Source organism: Pelophylax lessonae, assembly GCF_965119305.1.
Source record: "Pelophylax lessonae genome assembly, chromosome: 4".
NCBI classification, from domain to species: domain Eukaryota; kingdom Metazoa; phylum Chordata; class Amphibia; order Anura; family Ranidae; genus Pelophylax; species Pelophylax lessonae.
This window is the reverse complement of record NC_138771.1, coordinates 481,923,457-481,937,174: the sequence shown is the minus strand read 5'-3', so window position 1 is coordinate 481,937,174 and position 13,718 is coordinate 481,923,457. Positions and strand designations below refer to the sequence as shown.

Sequence of the window (13,718 nt, the reverse complement as noted above, 5' to 3'; positions counted from 1 at the left end):
AGTCAGCGTCCACACTACACACAGTCTCAGTCTTTTTTACTAGTTTGTGTCTCTGTGCTGCTGCGCAGCCGTCCCTGTAAACTGACACTGACACTTGCAGGGCTGGTCAGCGGCTTCCTCCTCTCTGTCAGCCTGCTTCTCTGCTCCCGCCACCTTTGCCTTTCACAATCGGACACTCCCCCGCTCAGCAATTACACTTACCCGCTCCTGCACCCCCGGTCAGGCTGTCACCTCCTTGGTCTCCCGATCCCGCTATCATTCCCGCCCCACTTGATCCCCAGGTCGCCTGCTGCTGCTCCTGGTTCCCTGGTTTCCCACTGCTGCTGACTCCCACGATCTGCTTCTTGGACCCCAGGGTCATCAGCCGCCTGAAACATGTTTCAGTTTCAAACACCTCTTGTATCATGTCTGTAGTTTATAAATCCTGTGGTTTCTGCTGTCTGACACTGAATCTTATGTGCGGCCCTTTGGTGATGTTGAGGACCGCACTTGAGACCTACCAAATTTAAGGAAGATGACCAAAACTGGCTTGCAGCCCTCAGATCTCAGCTGTCAGTAGAGGGAGCAGAAGCATTGATTTATAAAGTGGTAATAGCAGTTATCTCTACTAGCCTCATGTAACATGTTCTCAGTCTCTCACTGCTTTCTGCAGCAAACCTTCAGTGAAACCTGCAGCATGTTTGCAGAGGTTTAGGCTTGAAAACTTGTCACTGAATTTACAGGTAATCAAGCCTAATACACCCATAAACTATATAATTCTTTTGAATTTTTAATTACAGCAACTGTTATTTTCTTGTCATTTTGAAAGGATTTTACATTCTGACTCTTGCTCACTTTGTCTAGCTCGCTTGCAAAATTCTTTGAAATTAATCCCTTTGACAAATGGACATCGAGGGACAAAGTGGATCGAGTGAGTAGCAATCACATTTAATTTTCTTCAAAACTTAGTTTATTTTGTTTTTTATTTTGTGTTTAAATTAAGGAAAGTGCAAAAATGTTTGTCTACTGAAAGAAGGAAAACAAATTAGAAGGGTGAGAAGAAAATTATATAGGGTTAACTAGGGATTATGTAAGATGAAATATGAAGAATTGTATATAAAATAACATTAAAAAAAAAAAATATTTTGAGATTCCTGTGATGTGCAGTGAGAAGTGCTACAGTGTACCTTATGTATAAACACAACTTTTCTACATGAAACCTAATGACAAAATATTCAATTAAAACATTTAAGGCTTCCACTGTAACTTGTACCTATAGGTAAGCCTATGATAAGGCTTACCTATAGGTACTGTAAATATCTCCTAAACTTGCACCGTTTAGGAGATATTTACTTTGCATGCAGCCAGTGACATCACTGGCGCATGCGCTCTGAAGGAACGGCCGCCCGTGCAGTTCCTTTAGAGCCCTGTGCCGTGAACGAGAGTGACGTCATCGCAGCTCTGGCCAATCAGATGGGCGGAGACCGCAAACCCGGAAGGAAGACGGCTGAACATGTCGGCTGTGTCACCAGTTAGCAGGCGGCTCTGCGGGGGCTCCGTTCTAAGGTAAGTATTTCATAATGAGCTAGTATGTGATGCAAACTAGATCATTATGCCTTTGTCTTTCAGGTTTTTTTATTTTCTTTATTTCTGACGTGTACAACCCCTTTAAATAGACAATATAAAATCCAATATTAAAAATATATTCCCATGAACGTGGAATGTAATATTATAATCTAGACATGTAAGCTTCTGTCTATATGTTTTTTACTTTCTCAGGACATTCACTAAAGCTATTTGCATGTCAGAAGAATAAAAGGATCATACTCCATCTGAAAATAGATTGACAAACATTAACCATACACAAATTGTAACTCTTTCCGGATTTGGTGTTACTAAACCCAGATCCTGCATTCACTATATCTGGTCTCCTACAGTACAGAGAACATGGAAATTCAATTATTTTAGTAAATCTAAACTGATAAATACCTTTTTTCATCAGCTGTATATAGCAATTAGAGCAATCTTGTGACTTGTATCAGTGAGTGCTGATAGCTTGTAGGAGGAGTCTTAGTTTCTCCCACGATTGTCGTATCAGGCTTCAAGATCCTTGATTCTCTGTCTGAACATGTCTGGACAGTGCTGATTGACCATGTGCTAATCACATGACCCCCCCCCCCCCCCCCCAAAAAAAAAAAAAAAAAAACTCTGTAGCAATACACACCAAACTGAGCAGCCTGACTCTATAGACTCTCTAAATATTAGGAGATGATCAGAGAAGACCAGATCTATTGTTCAATATGCCTCCGTCCTGAGACCACAATACCCAACAGCACACATTTGTGGGGAAGAGACCCTTGTCCTCTCAACATTGGAATAAGTTGCTTTATCAATGCAGGTGTTTGGAAGCTGGCAGTGGTTTATAGGGGGATGAGGATGACAGGGTGTAGTGAGTTAGTAAGGTATCAGGGGGTTGCCAGGTGTGATGAGGATGATAGGCGGTGGGGTGTTAGTAAGATATCAGTGGGTTGGCAGGTGTCATGAAGATGAGGATGACAGGGGGTGGGATGTTAGGTTACAGTGGGGTGCCAGGTGTGATGATGATGACAGGGGGTGTGGTGTTAGTAAGGTATCAGTGGGTTGGCAGGTGTGATGAAGATGAGGATGACAGGGGGTGGGGTGTTAGCAAGGTTGCAGTGGGTTACCAGGTGTGATAAAGATGATCAGGGTGGCAAGGGGTGGGGTGTTAGTGAGGTATCAGTGGGTTGCCAGGTGTGATGAGGATGACAGTGGTTGGAGTTTTAGCAAGGTTGCAGTGGGGTGCCAGGTGTGATCAAGATGAGGAGGAGGATGGCAGGGGGTGGGGTGTTAGTGAGGTATCAGTGGGTTGCCAGGCGTGATGAGGATGACAGGGGGTGGGGTGTTAGCAAGGTTGCAGTGGGGTGCCAGGTGTGGTGAACCTGAGGATGACAGTGGTTGGGGTTTTAGCAACGTTGCAGTGGGGTGCCAGGTGTGATGAGGATGATTGGGGGTGGGGTGTTTGCAAGGTTGCAGTGGGGTGCCAGGTGTGATGAAGATGAGGATGGCAGGGGGTGGGGTGCAAGGTGTGATGGGAATGAGGATGGCAGGGGTGGACTGTTAGCAAGGTATCAAGGGGTTTGCCAGGTGTGATGAAGATGAGGATGGCAGGGGGTGGGGTGTTAATTGCCAGGTGGAATGAGGCTCATAGGGGAGGGAGAGGAAAGGCACAGAAAGTGAAAAAGAAGGATCACAAATATGAAAAAAAAAAACCTAACACATTTTTGGCACAATCTGTATTATTTATGAATTTATCAATTGGGAAATTAATGTATTTTTTAAAAGTTTCGAAGTATCTATTAACTCAATATGCAGGCTGTAACTGATGCTGTTAAGTCAAAAAAGAACACTGCAAAAACATGTACAGTACAGTGGTGTTATCTCCTTTGTGGAATCACTGCCTCTTGAAATCCTCTCATGCTTTTATGGGAGGCAGATCATCCATCAATCAAGATGTGACATCCCACCCACTGTTTTTTTTTTTTTTTTTAGTTACTGGGTGTGGAGGAGGGAGGGACTGGGCTGTCATTAAGGATCTGTATACACGCCCACATGTGTGATGATAATACCATGTGACCTGAATAGCTCAGCTAAAACCAGGAAGTGTTCTATCCAGCAATGGAGACCAAACTGGGCATGTGCAGCTGAACTACACTTACTGTGGCTTATCTGGATTTGTCAATAGTGAATGTGCAGGAGGTGGAGGCTCACAGCCTTTTTACACAATGCAGAGCATTATTCATTAAAATTACATAATCAGTATAACAAGCATGTTGTTCTGCATCTACAGACCGTTTTTTTTTACTGTTGTAGGTTTAATAACATTTTAGTGCAAGTAGTACAAAGCTAACTAGAAAAAAAAAAAAAAAACAGAACAAAACCAAAATAAAGCAAAAAAATAAATCAAAGACCAAACACACGTTCAAGCGAGACATCCACATATGACCCACCTTATAGGATTGACATGACGACATGCACAGTAACCATTATTGATTGAGATGATTGTGCTCCTACCAGGTGCCCCCACCATTTCCCTTTGCTTTTTGCCCGGAGATGCAACAGTAAGTTGGGAATTCCCCCTCTTGGCTAAATGTTGCTGGATAGAGACACGCACAGCAAAAAGAAACAAAAAACAGGCATAGGGTCTTTTCCTTTACCACGTCGTCTAAAACTGAAAAATGTTTTTCCTAGAGATATACTTTTAACAGTGATTACTGTGGCTATATTTTGTTATGATGTGTAAATTACTGGTGTATGTTAAACAAATATTGCTGTTGAAGTCAGCCATATTCCATGCTTGCAGAGTTTTTGTTGTGTGGTACATTAGGAGTCTGAGTGGACAAACTTCTTATTCCCCTACAATATGTGTTAAAAGCCACCTGTCAATTCCCCTCCATGTTGCTTGGTAATTGTGGTAGTAAAACCGTTTCCATTCTGGCTGTGTTTTGGCTTATTGGACCCCTGCATTAATGGTTTTCTTTCTGTACTTATTTCCTCCTTTTACTCTGTTTGAGACACTGGGTCTCTTATGTCTCATAACTTTTAACTCTACAAAAGTCTTCACAGGAATAAAGTAGAAGCAGCTTATAACACAAGCATTGTTCTTCTTCTTCTATTTAGTTCCACACTACAGACAAGAAATTCCCTGATCTACCAGGCCTGGAAGACCTTGACATCATCCCCACTTCCCTTGAGCAGAAAGCCATTGAGGTCCTGCGCCGTCACCGTAAATACCGCTGGTTGGATGCTGATTTAGACGTGGCAAAACCGGCCACACCTGTGAGCTATTAACGTCCTCTGCTGCCCATTTCAGAGTTTGTGCCAGCTGTTTTTCATGTGGTGTTTAATGTCTGATTGCACCTGATGTGTATATAAATAAAATATTATATAGAGTTTGTGTCTGCCGTGTGTTTTTTTTGGACCTTTCTCTTACGTCGTCTGACAGTCGCCGCCCACTCATACAGTCTTCACCAATGGGTATTGACCTCTTATCCATAGGAGCAAGCTAGGCATAAGACTTGTTAAAAACAAAGTAATTTACATAGACACACCTATGGGGGCTGTCCCACTGGTCCAATACCCCCCTGCTATCAGCCCTCCCAACTCAGTTTGTCTTCTGCCTAGTTAGGAGTAAGATAGGCTCTCCCTGTGATGGGGCTACAGTCTCAGCCTTCTATTTCTTATGATTTTATTTCTGCAAATGCGTTTTTTTCTTTGCATTACTAGCTGTTTATTTATCAGCGTTTAGTTAGTCACTTCTTCAAGAAGATGACGGCGTCGCAGAGCTGAGAGTCGCACTGGTCGTCCTGGTATCCCGGGACAGAGGGCCTTATGGAATCCCAGCCCGCCATCGAGCATTTAGCGACCAATTCCTGTCCTCGGGGATGAAAGCCTGTGAGGTGGCCACCTCGCCTGGACGTCTCTCCCACGGTTCCGTGCGTTGCTAGCGTCCTGCGTTTTTGGCTGACAGCACCCCCGCCATCTGGGGTGGGAAGTTTCCAGTCGATGTGAGGCACCCACGCCATCGGGTATGGTAAGTACATTCTGTGTGGGGCTGGCAGTCCTGTGTGTCTGTGGTATCCCCTAATGTCTGTGCGTTTTTTGGGGCTCCCTTTCTCCCGGTCCCTGCGGGGACTCTAACTCAGCTAGTTCGCTATGTGGGGTTGTTTGGGGGGTCCCTCTCCTATGTGACACTTTATGGTGTGTGTGGAGGTGCAGACACGTGCGGCGACAGCTGCGGGGTTAAAAACCGCCGGTCCGCCATTTTAGGTGTGGGCAGCATGCTGGCTTCACTGTGGGCGCTTCTGCAGCAAAGTATGTTGTGTATTTTGGCACCTTACGGCGCCATCTTGTGTGTGACAATGTGTTCTCCTGAGCACATGTCGGCAGCCATTTTCCCGGAGCCTCCCATTGCTTTCTATGGGCAACCATGTTTCCTTAGACTGAAGTCCTAGTTCAGCCTCCTGCGGTGACATCCCTTCCTCTTTCTGTACATCGGCAGGCATGTGGTAACACTTGTGGGGTCTGTCTTTTTGCTGTTTTTTTGTGGGAATACCTCTGGCTGTCAGCTTATTCCTGTTTGGGGGTCTGCTTGCAGAATCCTTTATAGCGGGGGATCGCGGTGCGCTTAAAGGGCTAGTACCTTGGAAAAAAAAAAAAAAGTTTTTTATCATGCAGTCCCAGGACAGCAAATTTCCCCCAGCTTTGGTGGATGATTCAGGTTCCTCTGAATCTTCTGCTCTGCCTGCTTTGACTGCCGCACTTGCGACTTTAGCATCCAAAGTGGATCTTTTGATGACTGAACGGGATACTAGAAAAAGGCCTAGGCTCTCTTTCTTCTGATTCTGAATCTGACATGGTTGCCGTAGATAGTGTGCCCCTTGAAGGGTCTCGCTCTTCTCAGTCTGAGGGGGAGGCGGAGGATGTGGGGGTGGATGATTCCCCCCCTGGGACGGCCGAGGGCCGCGCAGCTATGGATGCGCTGATCATTGCCGTTAAGGAAACACTACATTTAGAGGATGAGCCCAATCCTCCGGGAAAGCGGTCCTCTTTTGGTACCCACAGATCCCGTAAGGTGGCGCAGGTATTTCCTTGCCCCGCTGAGTTCCACGAAACTGTGAATGAACAATGGCGCAACTTGAAGCTCACTTTTGTGGTGCCAAAGAAGTTTCAACTCCTCTACCCCTTTGCGTCTCCTACGGATTCCCGCTGGTCTGTGGCTCCCAAAGTGGATCACACTGTGGCTAGATTGAACAGGGCCACTCTGGTACCCACCGAGGATTCTCCGGTGTTTAAGGATCCTAGGAATAGGAGGCTGGAATCTCTTGCCCGACATTCCTACATGGTGGCGGGTTCCATGCTAAAACCTATTTTCGCCTCTGTCATGGTGGCTCAAGCCGTGGCGGATTGGACCATGGTGCTCAGACGCACCCTAGTGGCTGATTCTGCCCCCCCCCCCCCCTTACTAGCTTGGGGATGGTGGACCAGATTTATCAAGGGGTCATGTATAGGGGTCATCCCTACCGATAAACATCTTGGAATTGAGAGCGATCAGGCTGTGCCTGCTCCATTGGTCGGACCGTCTTCAGGACCACCCTGTACGGGTGCAGACGGACAATGCCACTGGTGGTGGCTTACATAAATCACCAAGGGGGCACCAGGAGTGCCTGGGCGGCTCAGGAAGTGACCAGCATTCTGTCTTGGGCCGAGACTCACGTCCTGGCGATTTCGGCAGTTCACATTCTGGGTGTGGAGAACTGGCAGGCCAATTATCTGAGCCGCCAGAACCTGGACCAGGGGGAATGGTCCCTGCACCCGGTGGTTTTTCAAATGCTGTGTGCGAAATGGGGATCCCCTGATGTGGATCTGTTCGTGTCCTGGCTACACAACAAGGTGGGAAGTTTCGTGGCAAGAACTCGCGATCCTCTGGCAGACGCCTCGGATGCGCTGGTGGTGCCTTGGCACCGGTATCGTTTGATGTATGCCTTTCCTCTGATCCAGTTGTTGTCCAGGTTCCTGCGCAGGTTGGTCTTGGAACCTGGAGTTGGTGATTCTGGTGGCCCCGGACTGGCCACGCCGGTCCTGGTACGCGGACATCATTCAACTGGCCGTCGAGCCTCCGTGGCGGCTACCGTTACAAGATGATCTACTGTCTCAGGGACCGATCTTCCATCCTGCTTTACAGTCGCTGGCTTTAACGGCATGGCTGTTGAAAGCCAGTTCCTGAGAGACAGGGGTCTCTCTTCTGAGGTCATTCCTACTTTTGCTCAAGGCTAGGAAAGCCTCATCCGGTAAGATCTATTACCGTACCTGGAAGGCTTATTTTGCCTGGTGTGAATCCAGAGGCTTCCCTCCTCGTTCCTACTCGGTGGCAAGGGTGTTAGCCTTCCTACAAACTGGTGTGGACCAGCGCCTGGCGTTGTCCACGATTAAGGGCCAGTTGTCTGCACTGGCCGTCCTTTTCCAGCGCCCATTGGCATCTAACTCTTTGATTCGCACCTTTCTTCAAGGTGTGTGTCACTTGGCCCCTCCTCAGAGGGTGCCCCTACTTCCTTGGGACTTGAACTTGGTTCTGTCCATTTTGCAACATTCTCCCTTTGAAAAAATCCGGGAGATTTCTTTGCCTCTGCTGTCGAAAAAGGTTGCTTTTCTGGTGTCGGAGTTGGCGGCCTTGTCTCGCCGCTCCCCTTACCTGGTGGTTCATAGGGATAAGGTGGTCTTGCGACCCAACCAGTCCTTCCTTCCTTCCAAAGGTGGTTTCTGATTTTCACCTTAATGAGGACATTGCTTTGCCTTCGCTTTGTGCGAATCCTAAACATCCTAAGGAGTTTGCCTTGCATTCCTTGGATGTTGTCCGGGCGATCAGGGTCTACCTGTCGTCCACTGAATCCTGTCGGGAAGTCGGATTCTCTTTTTGTCCTTCCTGAGGGACCTCGGAAGGGTATGGCTGCGTCTGCGGCGACCATTTCAAAATGGATCAGACAGACGATTATTCAGTATAAAAAAACAATAGGATATTCAGCGCTGAACTAAACTAAAAATAGAAAACTAGCAGCTGAACACTAAAGGGTAATCTATAACTCCTTCCGAATACATATATTATAGAGAGTGCAGCGCAATTTCATAAATCTCCAAAAAACTCTCATAGAATATTCATATATGTGCAGATAAGTCCATCTCAGAGAGTCCAATTAATGCAGATGAAACTGGTGTGACTGGCAAATCCTTGTAAATGACATCAAACACCCAGGTTCTGGTATAACCTGAAGTCATGCAAAGGACATACAATAGATGTATATAATCCCTTTACCACAGATATCTCTGCCTCTCACCTCCCGCTCTCCTTCCATTCCGGAAGTGAACATCATGGGATGTCACTACCGCTCTGACTGAAGCATCCAGATGTCATAGCAACAACCCGAGTCCTCTCAAGAAGGGAAGACGCTTCTAAAGTGCTTTAAAAGAGCGCAAAATAAATAAATAAATAGCCCTCTTATCAGAACATCCTATGAGGCTAAAATTATTAAATATATCCTCCTTCCTAATAAGAGGATATGATATGTTAAATACTGCCACAAAAACCATACCATCTCGGAACCACCAGATGGCAGGAGTACCTCGACCTCTCGCGTATAAAATCCATATTACAAATGTAAATGCTTATTAAATATATAAAACACATATTTTTATACTCCTGCCATCTGGTGGTTCCGAGATGGTATGGTTTTTGTGGCAGTATTTAACATATGATATCCTCTTAATAGGAAGGAGGATATATTTAATAATTTTAGCCTCATAGGATGTTCTGATAAGAGGGCTATTTATTTATTTTGCGCTCTTTTAAAGCACTTTAGAAGCGTCTTCCCTTCTTGAGAGGACTCGGGTTGTTGCTATGACATCCGGATGCTTCAGTCAGAGCGGTAGTGACGTCCCATGATGTTCACTTCCAGAATGGAAGGAGAGCGGGCCGTTGCGAGGCAACGTGTCCCGCGATTTACATATGGGCGGAGTTAGGGATATATAGGCTAGCGTTAGTGGTTGTCCCCGCCCCGCTGAAGAAGTCCCGCCCACGGACGCAACGCGTACGGGGGGACGCCGCACGAACCGATAAGCCATCCCGGAAGCAAGACAGAGAGGCAGGGAGACGCCGACCTCGCCGACTTCATACCATTGTGCGCTTTATGTGAGCAATGCTTTTTATCCACCACCATCATGTGAGTGCATTGTTTTTCTTCTATTAATAAAGTGTGTACAGTTCCAACAGAGAGCAGTTAGATCTCTTATTATTGTTTCCCATATGTTGATGTATTGTGGAGTGCTGTTCACATTGGATACATCGGAGGCAGTAGAGAGAAAGAGGAGGATCGCTTCTGCTGTATACTTGTGTATATGCGCTTAGACCCTGTAGGGTCGTATCGTGGAGGTGAGAGGCAGAGATATCTGTGGTGAAGGGATTATATACACCTATTGTATGTCCTTTGCATGACTTCAGGTTATACCAGCACCTGGGTGTTTGATGTCATTTACAAGGATTTTCCAGTCACACCAGTTTCATCTGCATTAATTGGACTCTCTGAGATGGACTTATCTGCACATATATGAATATTCTATGAGAGTTTTTTGGAGATTTATGAAATTGCGCTGCACTCTCTATAATAGAAGATTGTTCAGGCCTATTCGATTAAGGAACGGGTACCGCTCTTCCCTGTCAAGGCGCACTCTACCAGAGCGGTGAGTGCGTCCTGGGCCTTCCGGCATCAGGCTTCGGTGGTCCAGGTGTGCAAGGCTGCGACTTGGTCGTCTGTGTACACCTTTTCAAAATTCTACAAACTTGATGTTCTGGCATCGGCAGATGCCTCCTTTGGCCGCAAAGTTCTGTGTGCAGCAGTGCCTTAAGGGGACCCTAGTTTTGCAGGTCCCTGGCTGTTGGGGTTGTTTTCCTCCTTGTTTATTTGCTTTCCTGAGTTGTTGCTCCAGTTGAGCTTTTCTGTTGCCCAGAGGATACCTTTCTGCTTACATAAGGTTCCTTTCTCTGCGGTGGGTGCTGCGTTGCCTTTCTGACGGTTGCGTTTCCCACCCCTCATGTCTACACTGCTTTGGGACATCCCATTGGTGAAGACTGTATGAGTGGGCGGCAACTGTCAGAGGACGTAAGAGAAAACTGAATTTTTTTAAAATCTTACCATAAAATTCCTTTCTCTGAGTCCTCTGACAGTCACCGCCCCCGCCCCTCTATTTGGGGTTCTGTGGACTTTAACTGCTTGCTACCAAACTGAGTTGGGAGGGCTGATAGCAGGGGGTATTGGACCAGTGGGACAGCCCCCATAGGTGTGTCTATGTAAATTACTTTGTTTTTTAACAAGTCTTATGCCTAGCTTGCTCCTATGGATAAGTCAGTCTTCCTCATCCTATTTCAAGTGCAAGTGGTTTGTGGTTCTGAAACAAGCATGCAGACAACCCAGCTTGAAAAGTATGAATTCTCATTGCTTATTTGTTGAAGGTAGGTGGGCCTACAAGTGAGCAGTGACAGCTTTTCATATTGTTTCCTTTCAGAGGAAACTTGTACTGAGAGAGTAAGGATGTTATTGTTGGCCTCCGTAAAATGCTAGTTACCTGGCTCTGTGGCCTTTTTTGAGTCATTGTCTTGGGAAAGAAATTAAACCAGTAAAGTCAGAGCAAATCCAAACTTCTCATCTGCATTTATGTTCTGGACCATGATTTAGAAAGTAATGAAGTCAGTGAATCAGCATGACTTTAAAAGGTGAGGGCAGTTCCCATATATTTGTTGTCACAGGTTTGCTTTAAAGTGGTAGTAAACAACCGCGACAAAGAATAAAATAAAAATAGGCCCCGGGCGGTTTAAGACATAATGTGCTAGTATGCACCGTGGGGCGCTGTCACTGCTGAAGGAGCTTCCATCTTCACCCTGTCCTAATTCCGGGTTCATGGGCTTCGGCAATGTGAATGGCCAAACTGTGATGATGACATTCCCGCGCTTGTGCGTGGGAGTCACTGTTTGCGGCACAGGGCTTTGAAGGAACGGCGCGGGTATGCCGTTTGTTGAGAGCACATGCAACGGTGACGTCACCAGCTGCTTCTAAAGTCCGTATCTCCTAAATGGTGCACGTTCAGGAGATATTTACTGCACATATACGGTGCCTTGCAAAATATTCACCCCCCTTTTTTACCTATTTTGTTACATTGCAGCAAACAAAGTTCAATGTTATGTTAATCTGAATTGTATGTGATGGATCAGAACACAATAGTCTAAGTTGGTGAAGTGAAATGAGAAAAATATATACATAAAACTTTTTTTAGAAATTGAAAACAGAAAATTGGCATGTGCGTATGCATTTACCCCCTTTTTTATGAAGCCCATAAAAAGCTCTGGCGCAACCAATTACCTTCAGAAGTCGCATAATTAGTGAAATGATGTACACCTGTGTGCAATCGAAGTGTCACATCATCCGTCATTACATATACACACCTTTTTTTGAAAGGCCCCAGAGGCAGCAACACCTAAGCAAAAGGGCATCACTAACCAAACACTGCCATGAAGACCAAGGAACTCCAAATAAGTAAGGTACAATGTTGTAGAGAAGTATAAGTCAGGGTTAGGTTATAAAAAAAATATCCAAATCATTGATGATCACCGGGAGCACCATCAAATCTATCATAACCAAATGGAAAGAATGTGGCACAACAGAAAACCTGCTGAGAGAGGGCCGCCCACCAAAACTCACAGACCAGGCAAGGAGGGCATTAATCAGAGAGGCAGCACAGAGACCTAATGTAACCCTGGAGGAGCTGCAGAGTTCCACAGCAGAGACTGGAGACTCTGTACATAGGACAATAAGCCATTCGCTGTATAGAGTTGGGCTTTATGGCAGAGTGACCAGAAAAAAGCCATTACTTTCAGCAAAAAAACAAAATGGCACGTTCTGAGTTTGCGAAAGAGCATGTGGTAGACTCCCAAAATGTATGGAGGAAGGTGCTCTGGTCTGATGAGACTAAAATTGAACTTTTCAGCCATCAAAGAAAATGCTATCTCTGTCGCAAACCCAGCACATCACCCAAAGAACACATCCTCACAGTGAAACATGGTGGTAGCATCATGATGTGGGGATGTTTTTTTAGCAGTTGGGACTTGGAAACTGGTCAGAATTGAGGGAAAAATGGATGGTGGTAAGGGCCACTGGGGTGCTCCACTTCTTATTGTGGATTTATTAAATTGCAATGGGAGGAGGATTCGTTTAAAAAATCTGTTAATTTAAACCAGTATCACACGAGGAGAGTTTTTTTCTTTCTTCCATATTATCTCATGGGAATTGTGCACAAGAGGTCCCTCTGAGCTTAATCTAACCGGGAGGGAATTACTGATACTGCTATTTCCAAGCGCTTTTGCCCATACCATGAGAATGGGGGCCACTGTCTCCGGTAAGGAACCATCCGATGGGAGATGGTGTGCACATTGGTGGTGGTGTAATAATGTGATTGTTGTCTTCACGGGAACCACACCTGGAGAGTCCAATTAAGATTTCAAAAACTGAAAAGATCACCATTCCAGGATTATTGGCCACTAGCAGGGGCACTTATTTATTTGTATAATTATTTTGGAACTTTGATTACACTATAAAGCGACTCTACCCAATTTTAGGCAGTGAGGTCGCTTTGAACAGATTATGGGACTTTAATGCTATGTTCACCGTGTGTGTTCATTATTTTGAGTTTGTTCATACGTGAATTTTGCACAGCTAGATTATTCATTTTTTATATGATTTACTGATTTTTCACATCTGTTAATAATTTTGCGCAACTTGGTGTCAATTATTTGATTTATTGCAATAATTTGGTGAGCTGAAATAAGTTACCAAGAGGGGGGAAGCTAACTGGATAAAAGCAGAGGAGAAGAACAGAAGAGGAAGGAATAAGAGGAGCAGAGAAGGATGGACAGATTCGGGGATAAGGGGGCAAGAAAATGGAAAAACAAAAAAAGAGAAGATACCTGGCTGAAAGTGTTTGCATGAGGGAGGAAGCTAATTGGAGAAAAGCAGAGGAGAAGAGAGAAAAGGGAAGAAAGGGAGTTTGTTATAGTCAGACACATTAGTTCTTGTCAAATAAATTAAAAGAAAAACAAGTTAGGTAGCTAGGTATTTAATTAG

General features: G+C 45.4%; 1 protein-coding gene across 1 annotated transcript in view; it reads left to right on the top strand.

Annotated features, from left to right (window-relative positions):
* The window catches only part of NDUFA9 (NADH:ubiquinone oxidoreductase subunit A9), a 40,990-nt gene extending 36,041 nt beyond the window's left edge, over positions 1-4,949 (top strand). The window contains exons 10-11 of the mRNA XM_082254884.1: positions 844-910; positions 4,678-4,949. Of these exons, the coding sequence (XP_082111010.1) occupies positions 844-910; positions 4,678-4,848 (238 nt within the window). The 3' untranslated portion in view covers positions 4,849-4,949. The remainder of the gene's footprint in view (positions 1-843; positions 911-4,677) is intronic.
* Positions 4,950-13,718: the final 8,769 nt, after the last annotated feature.